The sequence below is a fragment of the Taeniopygia guttata genome, chromosome 12 (assembly GCF_048771995.1).
Source record: "Taeniopygia guttata chromosome 12, bTaeGut7.mat, whole genome shotgun sequence".
In the NCBI taxonomy this organism is placed as follows: domain Eukaryota; kingdom Metazoa; phylum Chordata; class Aves; order Passeriformes; family Estrildidae; genus Taeniopygia; species Taeniopygia guttata.
Window position 1 is genome coordinate 304,305 of NC_133037.1, and position 22,497 is coordinate 326,801.

Genomic DNA, 22,497 nt, shown 5'->3' on the forward strand with positions numbered 1-22,497 from the left:
CTGGCTAGGCACAGTACCTCTGTCCTCTGAGTGGCCTTTTGGAACCAAAGCTGAAGTGCCCAGGGTAGCGCCCTTCTGGCAGAAGCTGTGGGATTTCCCAGCCTGGCACCTCCATGTCAAGCCTTCTGGGTGTAGATGAGGCACTGTGGTCTATTGCAGGCTGCAGTGCCCAGTCAGCAAGGGGCTTCTCACCACAGATATGGGAAATGGCACTGCTTCCTCTGCTCCTGCTGCAGGGCAGGAGCTCAGTGCATGAACGCTGTGAGGCATGGCGATAGTCCTGACTTGGCCTAGTTGGTGAGGTAACAGCTGTGAACTCGAGTAACCCAGCATGTGCTCTTGCCCACAGGAGGCACTGGAAGCGTGCCAGACGCGCATCTCCAAGATGGAGCTGCAGCAGCAGCAGCAGCAAGTGGTGCAGTTGGAGGGGCTGGAGAATGCCACAGCCAGAAACCTTCTGGGGAAGTTCATCAACATCTTGCTGGCTGTCATGGCTGTCCTCCTCGTCTTTGTATCCACTGTGGCCAACTGCGTCGTGCCCCTGATGAAGACTCGCAATAGGACGTTCAGCACTTTATTTATAGTGGTTTTCATTGCCTTTTTGTGGAAGCACTGGGATGCCATCACCGGCTACTTGGAACGATTCTTGTCTCCCCCCAGATGATGGTGGCAGGAATGGGCTGTGCTGCTCCCTCCTGGTGCTCTTGGTGAGCAAGTGTGGCAAAGATTAGTCAGCAACTACTCTGCTGAAGTTTTAAAGTGTCCGAGTGAATTTGTTTACATTTAGAATAACGTTTTTTCTCTGCAAGATGCATTGCAATAGTATTTTTTAGATTTTATTCAAGAACTCTTTTGGCGAGAATCCTGGATAATTTTTATGTAGCATGGTTCTCTTTGGATGCAAATCTTAAGATTCTTTAAAGTGTACAAAAGAAATGAATAAAATACAGAAATTTGAAGCATACCAATGGGCAATTTAAATTGTGGCTTGAACTACTGTACTAAACCTGTCGGGAAGAAGAGAACATGGTTAGTTTAAGATGAGCAAAGCTCAATCTAGTGCACAGCCTTGAATGATGGTACCACAGCAAACCAGTAACACTAAACTTTTACTGTGAAGTCTGCTCACATTCCATGTCCGACTGTATGCGTTGAGTGGTTTCTTTCCTTAACAAGAGAAAAACAACAACGTGTGGATCCCTCTCCCAGCTCAGCATCTGGGTTCGCCGTTTGTGTTAACCTGATTTCAGTAAATTTCTGTAAGGCTGGCTAACTTGGCTGGGTATATGGAGTGGAAGCCTCATGCCATACACAGTAACTGCACAGTTGTGCTACAGTATTTTGAAGCAGTCCTTGAAATATACTCTTTAAGCAGAAGCCCTTGGTCGCACTTTTAAGGTTTTTTTTAATATATGTATATTCACAGATTTAAAAAAAATCCGAACAGCATACTTGAAGAGTGTAATACTCAAACTCTCAGTGCTTCCTTATTGTTTCTAATAGGATTTTTTATTATTATTATAATTATTATTATTATTATTGGGGGTTTTTTTTGAAAGGGTTGGGAGGGTCATTACTTTTTTTCTTTCAAATAAAGAAGTGATGTTTTTAAATGAAGAAATGCGTGAATAATTGTGAGCTGTCTTGTCCTGAAGCAGTTCTGAGGGCAGAGAGTAGTTTCTAGTGTCAGCCTGTCTAGTGCAGCATTGTCCATATGCCATTTGTCTGTCCTCCTGAGCTTAAAGATGCAGCATCTTGAAAAACATCTGTCTTCTCTACACCTTTTTGTCATGCAGGGCTTTTGTTTCTTTTTCCACATGTGAAGGATGGTATGTTTGTATTTTTTGTTTGCATTTTGTCTCTCATTCCTGGCCTCAGTATAAGAGCAAGGAATTTCTGTTCATCTCTTCCTAGGGAAAAGACAGGTTCTTTTGAGGAAAGAAATACTGACTCAACAGTTCACTTAACAGAATGGCTATCTCAAAAATACTTTTAATTTAAAAAAAAAAAAAAAAAAACAAAAACTGAAAAGTGAAACCAAAGTTTTCCTCCTGTCAGACTCTGGTAAGATTATTTGTGTGTCTGTATCTGTGGTGTGCCATCCTCTTTTTCAGCCACAGGATCCAACACTTGGTGCAGACACCTTTGTAAATCTTGAAAGGAAACGTCAGCTTCAAATGTAACCCCAAGTCCTCACAATGTGCAATTGCTGGTGACCTGTTGGTACAGGCAGGCAGCCCTCAAGTCCAAGGAATCTCTGTTCATTCTGTGCTGATTTTTAACTGCTGTCCCTTTCACTATAACAGTGCCAAGATTCATCTTTTGTCTTCATGAAATCTAAAAAAAAAAAACCTCCAGGATTCTGTCAAAGCCATTTATGGTGTTTAGTTAGGTCTTACTGTTTTCCTTCATTCCAGGATCAGCTTCTCTCTAAGAATCAGATGTTGCCCAAGTGACCTAAACCAGTTGAAATCATACATGGGCATGTATGAGACATGTACAACATATATACACACATACATGGGCATTGTGCTATGATGCAGATGCTGGGTTCTGAGAAATTCCCTCAAACAAGGTTAATACCTTGAGTGTTTTTTGATTGCCAGCAAAGGCAAGCCCTCCACTGTCCAACCATTTTTCTTCCTCCAAGGGTTCTTTTTTTCTGTAGTCACAGGAAACTCAGGTGCCCTTCCCCCAGGGATCCCAGTACACCTCTCTGTCACCATGTGCACTAATCTGCTCCTGTCCTAATTAAAACAAAGATTGCCATTTACAGCTGACTCAAGCCAAAACTGCTTGTGCTTTCTGCAGTGCCACAGCCAGAGCAGAGGTGCGTGGCCATTCCCTCCCTTGCTTCTGGCTCCAGTGAGGCTCTTCTCTAGTGACTCACATTTCTTGGCTATCATCTTCCCATTACGCAGGTTTTGTCAGAAAGAAATGTGTGAATAACAGTAAGAACTGATTTGGCACATAACTGAAATACTTTGTTGCCTTTTTTTCTGAAACCTGGCCTTTGTACCTCTTTTTCTCAGTCTTCTCACACTAGAATTGCTTAAGGTAGGTTTTTATGTTGTCAAATCAGGCAGGAGTTAAAAGCCAATGGCTCTGAACACTCAGTGTCTGTAGTACTTAAGGAAGTGTTTGTCCCTCTTCTTTAAATCCTAATTTCATTTATTTTCTCAACTCTGTCATATTAAGTAAATACCATTTGCTAGCTTTGCCAGAAGGTGCAGGCTTAATAGAAACTGACATCTCAGAACTCTTTGGTGAAGGCCATTATATGGGTCTGGACAAAGTGTTTGTCTCTTTCTCTCTCAACAGTTTCTTCCATTCCAGAAACTTGTCTGCAGTAACATCATATATCATGCTGCATCCACGTCTCATATCCTAACATAACTGCCATGTGTTTTGCCTTTTGCACAGCAGAACATTTTGGAGTTTTCCTCCCTCTTCAATTTGAAAGTCTGTGATGATTTCTGATAGCTTGATGATGATGTTGTTGGAAATGTGATTCTAGCTTTAAAGCTCCCTTTCCTTGTATATGGTTGTGTTTGCTTCCCTGATGGAGTGTTTCTGGATGATGTAGAGGACAGTTTCAGCTGTGGATGTGGGTGCGTGTGTGAGTACCTTTAATGGCCTCTTTTGTAGATAAAAACTTTTTAGTGACCATCACTGAGTTGCAGAATGCTTCCCAAAACATTTCATATTCGGAGTTGAAGTGATTCAGAAATTGCTTAGATGTGTTTAGCACATACTGCCTTGGCACATTAAAAGGGAAAAATATAATGGGCTGTGTAAGTTCCAAGAGCAGCACCTCTCATTAACATTTGAGGGTTCAAGTGAAGTTCATCTGTTTCCCCCATTTCCTTCAATATAAAGAAGAAAGAAAATCTTGATGCAAAAAAAATTACTTTTAAAACTTTTATAAAGCTGTTTTTTCTCTCAGCCTCATTAGTTTAGTTCAAGGATACTCAGCATGCTCCCAGCAGTGCTGTATTTATTCAGTGCTGGTTTATTCCAATGCCATGCGTGCTTAGGTGGGATCAGATGAACTGCTGACTTATGAGTGTGTTACACTGGGACAGGAAAGCACTGTCTGTCAGCTTTGAAAATATGCATTTTTTTTAATTAAAAAAAAGAAAAGGCATTATAACAAAAGAAGCCAAACTACAAAGGGTTCAAGATTGGGTAGTTTTGCCAGTTTTTAAATGAATTCTGAAAGTGGCTAAAGAGTTACCCTGTGTGTCTGTGTTGTGTATGCCAGGTGGTATAGTTGTAGGCAATTGACTTAGCTGTAAGTGTGTTTTAAAAGTGTAAAAAAATAAAAAAAACTCACTTGCACGGGTTGAAAAGTACAGAAATGACACTTGTGAACGTAACACTGTAGTTTATAGATCTTAAGCTGCTAATTGTTGAGAGAGATTTACATTTGTCTTGTCTGATTGTCGCAGATTTATCTGTGGCACTTTTACTGTATATAAAAAACTTTAAATAAAGACCTCAGCTATTAACACCGGCCTAGTTTGGATCTTTCCAGAAGGGCAGGGGCAGGGAAAGGGAGGTGCTATCATGGAGAAGAAGAGGGGTGTGTCAAAACTGCTGAGCCCTGAGAGCTCAAAATGTGAGCAAGTTTTCCATAGCTCTGATTGTCAGACTTTATCCTACACTCAGCCAGCTACACACCACTAGGGCTCAATGAAAATAAGCTGTTGCCAGTGTCTGGTCTTTGCGGGTAGAGGAAAGGAGCAGCAGCATTGCATTCGTCCTCACTGATCCTTTCCAGCCCCCTTGTGCCTGGGACAGCTTCTGGCAGGTTCCCTGTGGCCACATTATGACTCAGTTTGAGGTCAGTGCAGTCAGGCTTACCCGAGAAGGGTCTGTCTTGGAAGGACCAGAAGTTGGTCCTGTATTTTTCCACCACTGGTCTGTGGCCTGCCCTATCCCAGATGAGAACGGCCCTTGCTTCTGTGGACTTTGTGGGATTTCAGAACCCACTCTGTGTTGCATGCATGTTTAGAGGCCGGTGCAATTGTAGCATAACCCATGTGTCTCAGGGAGCTTGTGATGGAGCAGTTCCAGGCCTGGTTTAGTTTGGATGAGGAAGGCTGCAGCCAGCAGGACGGCACACCTTAGCAGAAAGTTCCGTCTCCCTGAGCAAAGGCAAGAGGCTAAACAATGTTGGTTGAGCCACTGCTGTAAACAAGAGTATTTTGGCTACCGTGTTTCGTAGAAGAATTTCTGAATCCTTTATTATTTGTACAAACTGAAAGTGAGTGGATTCCTCAGTGGTGTGGAGAAGATACTTGTTCCTCTTGGTTTTTGGTCATGTGGTATCGGGAACAAAGAACCAAGAAGGGAATGGAAACAATATTAACAGTATTTTAAGGAGAAAGGTACTGACTCCTTTTCTCTCTTTTCACAGAGATGCAAGTACTGTAAAACCAGCAAGAGATCAAAAAGCAAAAGCAGCTGTTTGCAGGATTTTCCCCCATAATCTCCACACAACCAGAATGCAAATTTGAGCAGTTTACGGCTGAAGTGAGTGCATGGTGCTGCTTTTGCTAGAGCTGTCTGGCTCAGGATGGGACATGGTTGTGAGGGTAAATGGTTCTTTCTGCATTCTTTTGGGGTAGTCACCTGAGAGGTGCTGGCTGTGGCTCAGGACCAGCAGAGGGCTATGATGACCAAAGGTGAATGCACTGGCCTTCTACTCCCATGTCAACAGATTTAATCTGATAATATAGGGTATTAGGTGATGTTACTCAGCTTTTTGGTTAGTCTGTGGGAAGTGGTTTGATAGGTCCACCCAGGTCCTGGGGAACAAACAGGGATATGGCAAGGGTACACCCATGCTGGGTTGCAGCAGTGGAGGTGAGGAATTGGCTGATGTTTCTCACTGGAGCAGTCATTCTCCCCAGCCCAAAAACATCACTTTGATGTGCTAATCGTGGAAATTTTTGCAAACAGCCAGCTCCCTGCCACAAAATAGTTGTCTTCAAGTTGTTTCTTAAACACCAAATCAACTGGTGTTTAAGTGTTGGTCAGTGGTTCATCAGCCTCAGTGGATCGTCCCTCACTGACTGGAGTTAAGAAATAGGAAGAGGGTTCTTTGCTGCCTGAAATAGCATGAAATAGAATATCCCAGGGCAAAGCAGCTCTGCTGGGTGGCTCATACTCTATAGCCAGATCCCCTCTGAAATTAGGAATAAGAGTCACTTTGTATGTGTTCTCTGCCTTTGTACCAGCCTTGTGCCAATCCTGGTCAAAGGGGGAAAAATAAGTAATACTGCCTGAGGCCAAAGGCCAGAGCAGGATGGGAAGATGAGGTGTGTTTTCAGCCCTGCTCCTCAGTGCAGCTGTTCCTGTAGCCCAGCCTGCTTTCAGCTGATACTCACCTTGCAACCAAGAGGTCTGAAGGCATTCAGAAGTTCCTCCACTACACATAAAAGTGTTTTAAGATTGGGGTCACCTATCAGACCTCTGTTGTGACAGCCTCAAGACACCTCTGGCTCCAAATCACTGTTTGAAGAACACCTTTACAGCTAATCTTATTGTGATCTCTAGGGAAGAGGACCCCTGAGAGCCTGTGTGGCCAGGACAGAGAAGCAGATGAGTGTAACACCACATTGCTCTGTCTGGTCAGTCAGTTCCTCAATTCCACCTGATTCTGGCACTACTGACACATCTGCATATCACCAATGTGCTTCCCCAGTCCCTGAGCGCGAACAGGAGCTCTGGGCCAAGCCAGCTCCCGTTCCTCCTCAGCTCTGCTGAACATGTCCCTGAAGGGGATGGTGCAGACTCAGATGAGCAGACTGAGGGGGAGGCAGCTGCTTGGTTTGCTCTGGGAAGGAGCTGTGACCAGAAAGCACGGCTCATCCTTGTCTCAGGCAGACCCTGAGAACTAAATGGGATATTTTACAAATACCCCATCCTGCTTACCTGGACAAAGGATCCTGAGAAGAGAACAGGGACTGGAGGAAGCAGATGACATTTCACCGATGGAGCACTCCTCAGCAGAAAATATCTTCAACGAAGCAACATCCCTCAACCCTCTTGATTGTTGTCTCACACATCTTGAAGCAGTTGTGACCCTTGGCACGGGTACAATAGCCCTGTTCCAAACTGCTCAAGAACTTGGGGTATGTTCCTCCAAAAAATGTTTCTTTGAAAGATCGTTTGCTTTTTTCAGATCAGCTCTCCACCTCCATTGGGCACATGGGCATTTCCTTCTATCTTTGGAAAGACTGGCAGGTAGGTATCAGCTGGCATTCCATCTGCCCCGTCCATTGCTGTCCCAGCTGGCAAAGGCCGGTTGTTCTGGGAGCGGCCAGACCGGCCCAGGTAGGGCCGAGTCTTCGCCACTCCGAGTGCGCAGAGCCAGGCGCGGGAAGAGCCGCGTTCTCCGCCGGAGCAGCGGCCGGGAAGGAGCGGGACCGCCTGCACGGCACTGGGGCGCTGCTGCCGCGAAGTTACAGGGATGGGATGTGGACCGGCTGATCTCGGAGTTAACGGAGGGGCCCTGACGGCCCCGACCCGAGAGCCCCGCGCGGGTCCCGCCGCGCCCTGAGGGGACGCGCGACCCCTTCGGCCCTGGCGCCGCCTGGCGGCCCTTCCTGGCACTGCAGCCGCGCGCCGCCCGCGGTCTCAGGCGCCCTCTGGCGGCCACGGCCGGCAGCGCGGGCGGAGCCTCCAGGTGCTGTTCCCGGTTGGAAAGGGCCCGCCCGTCATCCTTGTGCCACATCGCCCTCCAAGGAGTTGCCAATGCTCAGTTTTCTTTCCCTGATGCTGAATTCCTCCACTGGTGCAGGACTCGCCAGTGCCCACAGCTCCAAAACAGCAGCAAGGCAGCAGGTGCCTGGGCCCCAGAGACCTGCCCAGATACCAACCTGGGGTGGTTGGAGCAGAGTCATGCAGGCATCAAGCCCAAGCTCAGTACAGAGGCACTGAAGGACTCCTCATGTGACAGCCAGCTTCTAGGGGACAGTGTGTGGGTGAAGCTCCTCCCAGATGGCTTGGCTCATGCTGGTTTTATTGTGGCTGTAGCACCTGGCAGAGATGGTCCACACATTGCTGCCTTCTATTTTTAAGATTCCCCTTGGAGCATGTGCATGGAGTATCTGCTGTCCTTGCAGATCTCATCAGGGCAATGCTGAGGCTCAGCTGGTGGTAGACCACTGCCCCCCGCTCTGAGATTAAGGCATTGAGAAAGATCACAGGCCCAGAGACAGCCAAGACCAGCCAGGACTGGTTACACCCCTCAGACCAGAGGCATCACACTGGGGTGTCCCCTTGCTGAGGCATCTCCCTGCACTGAGACCAGGGACAGAGTGGGAGGAGGTCAGGCCGGGGTACCCCTGCAGAGTCAGCACCGCTGAGGCCCCAGTGCTGCGTCAGCCACCAGCAGCTCAGAGAGCCAGTGCAGGAGTGGGGTGGATAGTTCTGGTGCCCCAAGTGCCTCCCCGCAGTGACACCAGGTCACATCCAGGCTGCAGGCATAGACTGAGCATCAGGGAAGTTCTGATGGCAGTGGGGAGCCCTAAGACTCAATGCTACCTCCACTGGCAGCAGCATTTCAAGACCCCACTGGAAGAGCTCCCGTTTGCTCCCAGAGGTGGGAGGTCTGGTGCAGGCTTTGGGGAGGGAGAGGGGGCAGAATAGAGCAGGAACTGGCTGGGCTTTTCTTGCTGTGCTTCCTGTTTCCACTGCCTGTGGCCATCCTGCCTGAGACCAGACCGTGGTTTCTAAGGGTGCTGGTTTTGCTTCTCTGTTAGCCTGCTCCAGCCCTGCCTCACTTCCTTTCCCACTACTGTGCCATTGGGATTTCTGAAGAATGTCCTCCTGTTCCCATCCTGGAGGCTGGCAAAGCAGGGACTGCTGTACTTTGCTGTGTTTCCTTCAGCACAGGCTGAGGTTCAGGCTCCCCTAATCACTGCCCCCATCATGGCCACCTGAGCAGCAGTGAGCCAACACTAATCAGTGATTTGGTTTGTTTCGTTTATTGTTTGCTTTCAGCTTGTGGGCTCTTGCCCAGGTTTGGTTTGTTTTTGTCTGGAGCATCTGGAACCCCTGAGAATTTCTGACCGTGAAGGTAGTTGTCACAACATACAGGACATGACAACCCATCCCTGTCCTTTCAGGGGAGGTTCTGTGAGGGGCTGAAGATTTTCATTAAGTAAGTTTCTAACACAGGCTTGGAACTCTGTCTAAGAATGTGTTAATTAATACTCAGGGTTCCTGCCAAGCAGCCGGGGAGGCCAGCCTTCCTCCAGCCAGGCATGGGGAGGTGAAATGACAATGATGGTTATTGCCTAAGGTCTCTTGGAGAGGTGAGAGAGATGTTGGAGCACCTGCCATCCTCCAGTGCATCCCCTGTGTCCTGTGAGGGGCAGATCAGTTTTTGTCGTGGTCAGAAATAAAAAAAAAAAAAAAATCACAAAGCCTGGTTGCTCTTCCACCTTGGATTACTATCAGCTTTGACAAGCTTTGTCTCTTGGCTCCCAGGATGCTGCCAGCTGAATCTAATGCTGTTGATTTGATAATATATCTAATCTGACTTTCTTGAAAATGCCTAGTATATCAGAGCTTCTGTTTTCCTACTTGAACCATCTTCCCTCTTTGCCTTCTTTCTCTTTCCCAGCTGGGGCCAATCTGTCTGGGAAATAGTCCAATTTATTTCCATCTGATGGGAGCGGATCCCAGCTCCATTCCTTCCGTCTACTTCAGAGTTGAAATCAGCCTAGGTCATTATTTTGAAATCCCTCATTTTGCTGCTCTGCATTTTTGCTTTAGCTTTTGTTCCTCACCAGAGGCATCAGTGGAAACACCTCTAAATATCTCTTCATGAAGGGTTTTCCCAGAGCAACCATCATGCAGTCAGCATGACATGAATGATTGAGGTCCAGACAAGGTGTTCCCCACAGTTTAGACCTTCCTGTGGTCGAAGCAGAAGCACCAGTATCCCACGTTGGATAAAACTTAAACTAGCAGGTCTGGCCAGGTCTCAGTCTTTCCACAATCATTCCCTAAGAGTCAAGGCACACAGCACTTTCTATCTTGTGGCTCTTGTGGCTGCTGGTCACCATGTGGAACAGCCAGGTCTCCGTTACTCAGCAGCATGTGGGTAATAGACCTGTCTGCTTTTGCTCCTGAGGGGATCCCCTGCATGGGTCTGGGCCTGGCACGTTGGCTCTGCCAGTGTGGGGGCCACAAGTGCTGCTGCCCCGTGCTCTGTGTGGGGAGGGATTTGCTGCTCTGCTCCACTGCCGTCCTCCACTTGCTGTGGTGCCTACCTGGGGCTGCAGGTGTGCCTCTGAAATGGGCCCTGAGCTGTTTCTGACTTTGTTGTGGTGACCAGAGTATCACAGCTGAATTATCCAGTTTATGGATATAATATATATATATATATATATATATATGGATATATGGCCCTGAGTAAATTAACTGTGATTAATAAGCCACTGCCAGAATGAACCACACTGCAGGCTTATCTCTGTAATCCCTGTTTGTGTGTTATAAGACTGACAGGAGAGAAAAAAAAAATTCCAGACAAAAAGATAAGGGCTGAAGATGCAGGGTGGTGTCTTGAAAATTTAATTTAGCAGAGAAAATATCCCTTCTAAAACCACTTTATTAACTGCTGTCAAGTGACAGCCATTTGGCCTTCACGTGCTGTGGATGAATTCAGCCAAGTTGTGTCAGACTGCTCTGAAGTGTGGCGTGTGCCATGACCCAGGCCCTTCCCTGGGCTCTGGGTGCATAAAATCTGCATGATTGCTCTGCAATGGGGCTTGTCAGCAGGGACTGCAGCTGGGTCATGAATCACTTTAATTTGTCATGTGAGCTGGTTTCACACCACATCTCTGGAGGGAAAATGCTGGAAAACCAAGGGAGGGAGGAGAGGGGGAATGTCAGATGCTATCTTCTACTCCTCCCGCCCCCAGGTTCTTGATGGAAATTATTTTCCCTCTCCACCAGCTAATGACTACTGCTAAATTAATACAATTGAGAGAAGTGGCCAATATAAAATGTATGTGTTTTGTTTTCACCTCTGAGTCTAAGGTGGCCACAAGTCATAGTCTGTAATGATGGGGGGTGTTACCAGTCACACAAGCTGACATTTTGCCAAAAGGTCTCTTTTGTCTCTTCTCTGAAGTGTGAAAACAAGGGATGCTGTTTCTGGTGTTCTGTAAAGAAAAATGTGGGTTGCAGAGCCTTAAGGAGCCATTAGCTGAAGGAAACCAAAGAAGGAAAGAAAAGTTAAGACCTCTTTCTTCAGATAATTACACAAATACTGGACCTCTAGGCACACTTAATGGAAAATATTTTAGGAAGCACCTGAAAATCTGCCATGGAAATTTCCCATCCTGGCCATCCCATTATCTCCTGCATCCTTTATTGGGGCAATCCTGAGAAAAATCAGACTCAGATAATAATTTGATTTTTCCTTTATTTTGTATTTACTTATTCAGTTGCTGTCAAGGACAATAAAAATGAAATTACTGACTCCTGACTGAGTTCCCTCAACACTTAGGTAAAGTACTGAATTATACAAAACATGTAAATTCTCACTGCATGTTATCCTAAGCAGCAAAAGCATAAACCAAACATAAGCCCCTCCATGGAGACAAATTATTCACTCATCAAAAGAATTACTCACTGTGAGCAAGTAGGCTTTTACAAGGTTGATTTTTAGGCGTGCAGATGAGTGTTACAGCTGGTAAGAATTCATTAGTCAATGAATCTGTAGCAAAGGAAAAGATAAGGAGACAGAGATTTGTTTTTCCTAAGTGGAAAGGGTCCCACATTGTGATGCTGGAAAATGAATGCCCTGGTCTCTTCCTTTCTCAAATTAGAAAAGTGTTTGGTTGTCTGTTTTATCTTTAAGTTCACAACAAGATCTCCTGAAATTAAAGAATTACTTGTTTTCTTAATGGAGGGGTATCATTAGACATCTTGAGAGACAGCTGCTCTGCCTTTTCCACTCTCCTCAGGCATATCAGCTGAGATTGCTTTGTCTCCCTTTGCTTTACCACTACTGCTCAGTTTCAGGGTCACATTCAGTGGTGGGTAAAATACTTTGGGTGCACATTCCACTGGGATGTCTGGGTAAAAAACTGGTTTCAAGCGTATAAGGATTCATGTGACTGTTTCCATCAGTACAGTTCTAACATAATGAATTTTACATTCTTGAATTTGTGATGAATTCAAACACAAATACATGTCTGTGCACAGAAACATGTGGATTGTGCAGGGACTGTTACTTTGCAAGCTGTACTGCAACTGTCTGAGAACTCTCCTTCTGCGCTAAAAATTCAAAATGCTACCAAGTCCAGCACAGGGCTTGCCAACATTTCAAATGTGTATGTAGGCACAAGTAGATTTTATACATGTGTGTGTGTGTGTATGTGACTTTTGACTTATCTCTAAGATTAATAAATGTGTTTCCTGTACCTAAGTGATGTGGAAGCCTTTAAAACTGTTAGAGTCACCAGGGAAATGCTGAGAACGAGATCACACAGTTTGCATGCAACATATCCAAAAACATACAAGCCAGCTCAGTGCAACATGGTATATCTTTTAAAGCAATATGAAATGTTAACCAAAATGCTTAGGATTGTATTAAGCCATGCAAAACAAACAATAAATTTACAGTTAACCACATTTAACCCTTTCACTTCAAAGCACAAAATGAGCATCAACACTGAAGGCTCAATAAGCTCAGTGAACATGGGAGAGAATAACACTGAAGCCACTGAGGTAAGTCAAATTGGTTGGAATCAACAAGGGTCCTATGGGCTGTAATAATATATTTACAGGCTGATGATTATGCTGTGGGAAGGAAGGGGATTAAATTCCTGTTTAGTTTAGGCTGATTTTTAGTGCAGCCTGTTCTTCAGTAGTACACAGTTAAAAATGTAGTCTGTCAAATCCCACTGACATATTTTGGCAATAGATATATCCTCTAATTGAAAGCAATTGTTGTGTTGTAAGCTTTCCCCTTTTCCCATTTGTTTTGGTTAACGAGTAGTGGTGGCCTGTCTACTTAAAACAGCAACTGCTCACAGGGAAGTTAGCATATTGCAGAGCATGCAGCACGATCCTGCCTGACTTCATAAGGAAAACTTCCTCCAGGCTTTGGTGGAGAATGTTTGAACAAAGCTGGTAGGATCAGCCTTGCTGGTTGCTGTTGAAGGGCTCTGCTGTATGGGTCAGCATGTGTGAACCCTGGGGTAGGAGTCAGGCTCCCTCCCAAGGCAGCCAAACTTTGTTTTGAGCAATCAGCATTGGCCTCTCCTGGGATTGCCATGAAGGAATGCTCTGCTTTATGTTGAATTTGCTTCCTTTGCAGGGAGCCAAGTCCTGCATCCTGCGTGGCTGGCCACGTCAGGACACGCAGGGCCTGGCACGGGTGGGACATGGATGGGCCCCGCAGCTCTGGGGGGCTTAACAAGCCCCTGCTCGGCCAGCCCAGGCAAAATGGTGTGAAAACCATTGCTACTCACAGAAACCCTCTAAGGCTGGTGCTAACTGGGCCAGGGGCCCTAACTCTAGCATGCCCACCTGCACCCATGCCTGCATATGATGACAAGAGACGGGTATGGATGAGAGACTGTCAGTGTAACCAGGTGGAAAGGACTGTGCTTCACCTGGCCACCACCTCAGCACAGGCTGAGCTTCCTGTAGATCAGAACTGGAGCTGTATTTTAACTCATGAGCCACATCTCCAGCCCTGACCAATGTGAAGCTGGAATAAGTGAGTGTCAAGTCCTCCCTAAGCCTCTAAGGAAAATAATAGCAACAGGTCACCAAGGAGGCCTGGGGAAAACTGGGAAACCTGCTACTCTTGCATACAGTGAGGGTCCAAGTGGTGAAAGAGCTTCTGTTCACCCACAGGGCCCAGGTCAAAGTCAGCACAGGTTACCGAAGACACATCTTTATTGCCTTGTGATAAACCTCCCAGTCCAGAAAGTCCTGGCATTATTGTGTGTGTGAACTTTCACCATCACCAAATCTGTCATTAACCCAGAAAGAAACCTTTTTGTGCTCACAATCTCTGTCTGCACAGCTCCTCTCAGGAGGCAAATCCCTCATGGCAAACACGTCAGCTGGGTGCATGCTGCAGACAAGGTTATGACTGCATTACACATTCTGAGGAGAGCAAGGCTCTATATTACACTGGGAAAGGCTCGTCTTTGAAAACAAAGAGGCTCAAGGAAGAAAAGGCTGGTTTTACTCAGAAAGTGGCTTAGGTCCCCATAAATCCCTCTCACCCTTCCTCAGACAGGGCTGGAGGCCAGCAGCGTGGTGGCAGCGGAGCGTGCTGTGCCCCTGCAGTTCCTGTTACAGCCGTCTGCAGCGGAGCCTGGGACCACACCGGAGCATGTGTTTGGATTAAAGGACGCTGGGGAAGTGACCTTGCCTTAGTCTTTCTGCTAAGCACCTAGCAGACTCCCAGTGTGCTAAATCATTAGTAAAAACAGTAATGACAGTCTGGCCTCATCCATGAGCAGTTCCTGCAACACAGATTAGTAACAATAAAATGGGGTCTCAGTCCACACTCATCCAAAAATACACTGAGGATTGCTAATCAGTCTATTTCCAAGCCCACTGTTATTTCGGAGTGCCCTGAAGTGCTTGAGTGAGCATTTGCTGATGTACCCAGCCTGATGATTCAGGAGACTAACAACTGAGAGCATCAGGGCAGGGTAACAGGCATGGCTGGAGAGAATCTGGGAAGTGTGATGATCAGGGAACAGCTCTAGTTCAAGCAATGATTGCTCTGTGTCCAAGTGCTTCTTGGCTCCTCCTCATATCGCCTTGTGTTTCCCTGGTGAATAGCTCTTTGTTCAGAAATGCTTCTTTGGGGACAGCCTTGTTCTGGCCTTGTTCTCGGCCATCTCTGGGCTGGGACAGTGGAGACCAAGGGAACCACTCCACTTTCTCCTACCTGTTACCTTCTTCTCTAGGATAACCATTCATGGCCTCTGGCAGGATGGGGAGAAGACGGGGTCTGGACCCTTGCTCGGATGCAATACAGCTATTCAGTGGCCATTTTCCATCAGTTCAGGTTTCTGAGATGGAAAGCAAGCACCTAAAGAGATTCAAAATGTGTCTGTGTTTGTGAATTAACCTTGTGGTCTACTGCCAACCTGCTCTGCAATCATATAGACCCAAACTGCACACTGAGGGGCAGGGAGTAAAGGAAATGAGAAAAAAGGGGACTGGCTGCCTGAGTCAGAGCAGAAGCACCCTCTGATCCACTGCACTGCCAGGGCTCTCCCACAGCCGCTCTGGGGTGGTAGCTGCTCTGCCAGGGTGCCCTGTAGGCCTCCTGTGGTGACTGACCCCAGGCTTTTCTCTGCAGGGCCATGTGGGGCAGAGGAGGGGCAGCTGCCCTGGGTGCCAGCATGTGCTGCCTGATCAGGCCTTCCCCGCGCGCTCAGGGTCAGAGACAAAGGCGTGGAGCATCTTGCTCTACTCCCAGGTCCCTGGGGGCCCCTGCCACCCCAGGCATCGAGGTACCAGTGGTCCTGCATGCCTGCCCTGTGGGCAGCACCTCTGCTCTGCCCTGCCCTGCCGAGGCAAGCCCAGCCACCTTTGGCTGCGAGGGAGGACGTCCTTCCCAAATCCACAGGGCACCCTATGGGCACTTCACAGATAACCCCTGCTAAATAAACAGACGTTTATACTCTCTGTATTAAAGTGATGAAATCCAGGGGTTTGACAGTGTTGAGTCAATATAACCTGAGTAATTGCATGAGTAACTCATGTTTCCCCTAAAGGGAAAGTGTTCTTGTGTAAATATATTTATCAATAATTAAAGCAGTTTTGAGTTCTTGTGTGCACAGCTCCTCTCCCCCTGCCCCAGCTGAGAGGCTGGTATCCTCAAACCTGCGCAGGAGTCAAAGAGGAAGGGATTTCGTCAGGGGGTGATGCTCTATGACAAGAGGCTTGTGGTTTAATTTTGACCTTTTTCTCTTCCTGAACAAAAAATAATGGTGAGATCTGTATATGAGAGGTTTAAAAACCTCTACTACTCCATTAGGAGCATTATCCTGAAATACTCACTGGAGCTTATAACAGCCCAGATAATAGGGGTGGGAAATCATTTCTGGAAAATATTCCCCTCAAAGCATCTTACCAGAAAATTTTTTCCTAAAAACAATAGCAATAAAATCTTTGTCAAATAATCCTTCAATACCACAAATATTTTGTCTTTAATTGTATCAGTGTAGACAAATACTTGGCATAGGCAATAGGAGTCAGAGTTCCTGGGGAATTTTTTCTGACAGAGCGAGTACTGGATACCTTTGGGTAAGTCACACATTTTTCAATGTTCTTTGCCCTATTTTTTTTTTTTTTTTTTAATTCCCTGTAATCTGGAACCTAATTTGATATGCTTTAAAAGGCTGATTTCACATGGAAGATGCTCTGCTATCAGGGTAAGCAGCCATAAGAAATCCTAAAATAGGCAGATTAAGGGTTCGGGATCATGGCGGTTTATTTCTATGCAATTAAAGACATGATCACATTTAAAAATTGCTAACTTGTAGTTTAAAGAGAAAAAGCCACTAACAACTGGGAGTGCCACATTTAAAAACAGCTAATAATTCTTAATTAAGGATATGATTAGCAGAGACAATGAGTTAGATAGCAAGAAAGCATAGCATTTAATTCAATGCAGATTTTCAGTGGACATGGCATGGCCAAGGCAGTTGTGTATTAATTAGTGCTCTGAAGAGGGTGAGGAGACAGGAAGGGGAAAGGAAAATTGGCAGGTGTAGAAATGAGATTAGACAACAACAGAGGATTTTTCTCTTCAGAACAGAAGTCGTACAGAATCCCCATCAGCCTCACTAACATGTTTTGTATAACTAAAGTTTCATGCCACAAGAATGGGCAGGAGACTAAGGCACAGCCTGGGGAGAGGGAGGACAGCTCTCCAGGGCTCGCCTGCGCAGCATTTCCAGGCAGCTGTGATCAAACACCAGCCTCCATTTCCCACCCTTGTTTTAAAGGCTGCTCGCTATTTGTGGATGGTGTGATGCCTCCGTGCTCGACCCTCGCCGTTATGCTGATACAACCGCTTCAGCTGCACTGCGAGACCAAGCGCTGACTTTCCTCCAGTGCAGGGTGCTCCAGCCAGGCCTCTGCTCTTGGTGGAAACCAAGGCTGGAGACAAGGATGCTGTGCCCACATCTCACAGCCACTCCTCTTGCCTGTTAGCTCTGCCAATGCTTCAGCTTGAAGCATGCACATAGTGCTGAGCATGCCATGACCTTGGTATTTGCCATGTGCTGCAGCACACCCCTGTCCCCTCCTGCATCGGGACCTAGGTGTGCTGCCCGGGGAGTCAAGCCCCTGGGCGACCTATGGCTGTGCCCTGTGTCACGATACTGTGGCAGGAGACCAGCTGGGTAATTGCTCAGGGCTGTTTCGTGAAGCCTGCAGGGACTTGAGATACATGGGCAAGCAAAGTATCTGCTGCAGGATGCGCGGCCCTGTCTGCCCCGATCCCGGGCTGGACCCGGGCTCTCCTTACAGCCTTGCCCAGGAGCGCTCCTCAGCCTCGGACGTGTCCCCTCGCCACGAGGAGCCAGCTGAACATTCCCGCAGACGGGGAGGAAGGCAGCAGGAGCGAACCCGCTCAGGTGGAGCGATGCCACGGGATGGGGCGGTGGTTCAAGGGCTGTCACCTACTTCATCCCAGTGTGTGTAATTTGGGAAATCACTTCTTTGGGTCTTTTCTTGTTAAAGCGGCGCCCGTTGGAGGGCAGAGGAGGCGCGCGGTCCGAGCTGTGCTCCGCTTTTGACGAGTGGCGCGGGCAGAGCCGTTGCAGGGGTGGGGCCCCGTCCCCCGCCAGGTCCCCGGGGAGCGAGAGAGCGGGTATTGCGGGGGGATGCGTGGGCTGCGGGGGGTGCGAGGGGGCTCCGGGAGCGGCTGTTCCGGCTCGCCGTGCTGCTCCGCAGCTGGGAAAAGTGCTTCTTCCCCCGCCCCTTCCCCCCCGGCCTGTCCTGCTCGAAAACGCGAAGGAGGCAGAGCAGAGAAGGGGGACAGCCCGGCGCAGTCCCTCAGGCGGCGGGGGGACGCCCTGTCCGAAGCCCCTCGGAGCCGCTCGGTGCCGCCCAGCCGGTAACTTCCCGGCACGCACATGACGGGCCCGCGGCACCGGGACGCGGCGAGCACCGGCGCGGGGGCGGGCGCGGGGGCGGGCGGAGGGCGGGGGCAGGGAAGGGGCGCGGCCGCGCGCCCCGCCGCCCCCCGCCGCCCCCCGCCGCGGCCGCCACTTCCCGCGGGCGTCGCTCGGCGGCGGGCGCTGCCTCCGCAGGAAGCGGCCCCGCGCCCGCCCCTCCTGCGCCCGGCGACGGGCACATGCACTGTGCGGCGCGGCGGCGGGATGGCTCCGGCTCCGGTCCCGGCTCCGGTCCCGGCTCCGGCGGCAGGCGCTGAGCCGCGGCCCCCCGCGCTGCTGCCGCTGCTGCTGCCGCTGCTGCCGCTGCTCCTGCCCGGCCGAGCCGCCGGCCTGGAGGTGCAGCGCAAGTTCCTCTCGCCCACCCTCACCAACAACTTTGCGCTGGACGGCCCCGGCTCCCGCGTTTACCTGGCGGCCGTCAACCGGCTGTTCCAGCTGTCGGGGGGCGAGCTGGCACTGGAGGCGGAAGCGGCGGTGGGGCCGGTGCTGGACAGCCCGCTGTGCCACGCACCGCAGCTGCCGCAGGCCTCCTGTGAGCACCCCAGGGTGCTCACCAACAACTACAACAAGATCCTGCAGCCGGACCCGGAGCAGGGCGTCCTTGTCGTCTGCGGCTCCATCTACCAGGGCCTCTGCCAGCTGCGCAGCATGGCAAACATCTCGGCAGTGGCCGTGCGCTTCCCGCCGGGCGGGAGCGACTCGGTCGCTGTCTTCCCTAGCATGCTGAACGTCGCGGCCAACCACCCCAACGCCTCCACCGTGGGGCTGGTGCTGCGCCGCGGCGGTGGCGGCGGGGCGCGGCTGCTGGTGGCCGCCACCTACACCGGCTTCGGCAGCCCCTTCTTCCCCCGCAACCACAGCCTGGAGGACCACCGCTTCGAGAACACGCCCGAGATCGCTATCCGTGCCCTCAACGCCCGCGGCGACCTGGCCAAGCTTTTCACCTTCGACATCAACCCCTCCGACGACAACATCCTCAAGATCAAGCAGGGCGACAAGGCGCGGCACAAGCTCAGCTTCGTCCGCGCCTTCTTGCAGCACGGGGCCGCGCCGCCTGCCCGCCGCCCGTACGCCTACCTGGCGCTCAACACTGAGGCTAACGCGGGCGACAAGGAGAGCCCGGCGCACAGCCTGCTGGCCCGCATCTGCCTGGGCGAGCCAGCCGAGGCCACCCTCAACGGCAGCGGCGAGACCAAGAAGCTGACCGAGTCCTACATCCAGCTGGGGCTGCGCTGCGGCGGCGCCGCCGACGCCTTCACCCGCCTCGTCTCCGTCTTCCCGGCGCGGGCGGCTTGGCGCAGCCCCGCCGCCCCTCACGGCCCGGCCCTGGCCCCGCCGGCCCCCGAGGAGCTGCTCTTCGGCGTCTTCGAGCGGGCCGGACCCGCCGGCGGCCGGGGCCGGCCGCAGTCCGCGCTCTGCGTCTTCCGCTTCGCCGAGATCGAGGAGACGATCCGGGCCGCCCGCAACTCCTGCTTCGTCAGCCCGGCCGCCGGCATGGTTACCGTGCTGGACAGCGTGGTGCAGGGCACCGGCCCGGCCTGCGAGAAGAGAAATATACAGGTACGGCGGGCGGCGGACACCTGCCGGGGCGAGGGGGCGCGGGGACCCGGTAGCCGGCGGTGGACAGCGGCCCCGTCTCGTCGTGTCCCGTCCCGCGGCCGCTGCTGCCTCCACTCTCCCGAGCTGGAGCGCATCCCCCGCTTCCCCCGGGCGGGCGGCTGAGCCTCATACCCGCTGCCCTCCCTGCTCTCCCCGGAGACCCTCCCGCCTGCTCGGGGACAGCATCGCTCCCCTAACCTGGTCGCCGGTGCCCCACTTCTCGTGGGTGCCCTGCGCGCCCGGATGTCTGTGGGCATCGCCAGCCCCATGCCCCGTCCCGCGGCGCACAGCCCTGCCAGGGACGGCGCACAGGCAGCCTTGGCTCCCCGAGTTCGTGGCAGAAGTTTGCCGTTGTCACAATTTGTTACTGAGTGGCCGTAAATGTTAGCGCGAGACACAGTCGCCTGTTTCCCTTTTCACCAAAAATAGATCATGCTTGGGAAAAAAGAGAAGGAAAAAAGGGCTGCTTTAACGCTGCATTTTTACCTTCCTTTGGGACGAGTGCACAGCTCAGCTCCATCAAAGATTGTGAAAACATCTGTTTGATTTCAGAGGCGAGATAGAGCATTTGGGCTTGGGCTTCCCTGTGCAATGCCAGTGGCAAAGAGAGAAAGGTTTCCCATGGTAACCGAAGTGTTTAGTGTGGCATCTCTACTCTGTGGTAAAATATGTAGTCTTAATGCACTTGGTTCATAGACCTACTCTAGCAAAGTTGAACAGTTTTTCCCTGGTGACAAAGTACAAGCTGCCTGACAGCCAGAAAATCTAGTAGTTGGAGCTAATTCCACAAAGACTGGGTGTGTTAAACACTGGGAGCTCAGTCCTGACATCTTGGCATGGTCACGGCTCTCAGGGGACTCACTGGGAGTCAGGAATCCTATTTACAGGATGTGAAGGCACCCGTAGTTCTTGTCTGTGGCTGATGCTCAGCATCCTTGCGGAGCAGCCCCTCAGCCCTGGGTGGGATTGAGCTGTCTCTGCCAAGGTGGGTCAAGCAGCAGCATCGGGGCTGGGGCTGCTGGAGGCACTTAGGAAGTGAACAAACAGCCTGGCCGTAACTGAAACACAGAGGCAGATGTACCCATCACCCTTAAGCTTCCCCAGGACTCCAGGGCTGCTGTGGGGATACAGTTTTTTCTAACTTCTGTTCAGTAAAGAAGATAATCATGACTAACACCAGTCTACTGATGTTGAAAGTATCAACTGCTGTATCTAATAAGGTATTTAGACAGCTAGTTAATGAGTGACTCAAAGGAGACTACACAAAGATGAGATTTCACTCCATCTTTGGTCCCAACTTGTCACACTGTTCCACTGTAATGTATGTTCTTGGTAGTACCTTCCTTTCCAAGTACTACCTGGGTAGGCAGGGAGGGCGACCAGGAGCATGTTGTCACCATAAAGGCTGAGAAGGATGTTGTGTTCTTGAAGGGATGAGCAACAGGAAATGAGGGTCAGGGGAATGAGCTAAAATAACTGAGCACTGCCAAGCCATTGGGAGTCAGAGGGAGCCCTCCGTGTTTGCAACCATGGCAAGATCAGGTTGCAAGAAAATTTGTTAATGTAGAGACAGCAGTAAGACCAGTGGTGATATAAGATGGGTGGGGAGATTGGGTTCTAGTACCAACTGACCTTGCTACTGTGTCACTGGCCTTGAACCAGTCATTGAACAAGACCCTGGCCTACTGTGTCACTGGCCTTGAACCAGTCATTGAACCCGAGGTACCTCAGTTTCCCACGTACTCCTCCATTTATTGTTATTCAGAAACCCAACTCGTGTAGTGTCAGATTGCATTTGTAAAGCTGCTTTGAGATCCTTTGATGTCAAGTACAGCAGGATATAAATGAAGCATAACATTAATATTCGTTCATGTCTAATATTTCTACACTTCCCACTTATTTGAAGCATATTCCTCTAAAACCACTGATCGAGCCTGCTGGGATCATCCTGCTAGTCAGAAGAGCCTTTCTCTTTTTTTTTTTCTTCTTTTTTTTTTTTTTTTTTTTTTTTTTTTTTTGTTGCCTTTTCCTTAATCGTTAGAATTGCCAACAAGCTAACAAGCTGTTTTTATTTTCAAGTCCCAGAGTGGCAGTGTCAAGAGAAGAGTTGTAATAGTGTGTTTCTTTGTGCTGCAAAAACCTAACATCAGTTTCCACCTTCAAGACAGTGAAATACTCTTAATACGTTTTGTGTCCTAGACGTGGAAATGCAGCAGGAAAATGTATTAAAGCAGCAGCTGGTCTGGCAGAGCAGATCAGTATCTGTCTTCCCGTTGTGAGCTCCACTTCTCCTCCTGTTAGTGGGTTTCCAGTTTTTCCATTGCCTGTGCATCACTGATAGGGGCTCTGTAAGTAAGTGTGGCTCGTTAGCTCTTCCTGAGGACCAAATACTTGGGTTTTAATCTCCTTTTGGAAGGAAAAAACCCTGATATTGGCCTGATTCATTCCAAGCGTGTGTTCAGCCGAAGTAGTCAGTTGTTACAAGTCTGGACCATGGGCTGTTAGGTGTAATGCAGTGTGAAAGGAAAATCACTGACCCCTTGTGTGCTCTCCAGTCTAATTGAATGCTCCTCTCCAGCAGCACTTGCTTTGACTCAGCCAGGGAGCTCCAGCACTCACCCACCAGTGAGGGGTTTTGGGAGTGGGCACTCAAGATGCCAGCCGTCCCTGTCAGTCCCACAGCATTTCTGCTCAGAGCTGA

The 22,497-nt window shown here is 49.6% G+C and overlaps 2 protein-coding genes across 11 annotated transcripts in view; both read left to right on the forward strand.

Moving 5' to 3' along the window:
• The window catches only part of TMCC1 (transmembrane and coiled-coil domain family 1), a 62,577-nt gene extending 58,066 nt beyond the window's left edge, over nucleotides 1–4,511 (forward strand). For all 9 annotated transcript variants that reach the window (XM_030282777.4, XM_030282778.4, XM_030282776.4 and 6 more), the window contains one exon: nucleotides 350–4,511. In XM_030282777.4, coding sequence (XP_030138637.1) covers nucleotides 350–664 — 315 coding nt within the window. In that variant the 3' untranslated portion in view covers nucleotides 665–4,511. The remainder of the gene's footprint in view (nucleotides 1–349) is intronic.
• A 13,749-nt stretch (nucleotides 4,512–18,260) lies between these two features.
• PLXND1 (plexin D1) overlaps nucleotides 18,261–22,497 on the forward strand; it is a 70,407-nt gene continuing 66,170 nt past the window's right edge. For both annotated transcript variants that reach the window (XM_030283480.4, XM_030283481.4), the window contains exon 1: nucleotides 18,261–19,757. In XM_030283480.4, coding sequence (XP_030139340.4) covers nucleotides 18,402–19,757 — 1,356 coding nt within the window. In that variant the 5' untranslated portion in view covers nucleotides 18,261–18,401. The remainder of the gene's footprint in view (nucleotides 19,758–22,497) is intronic.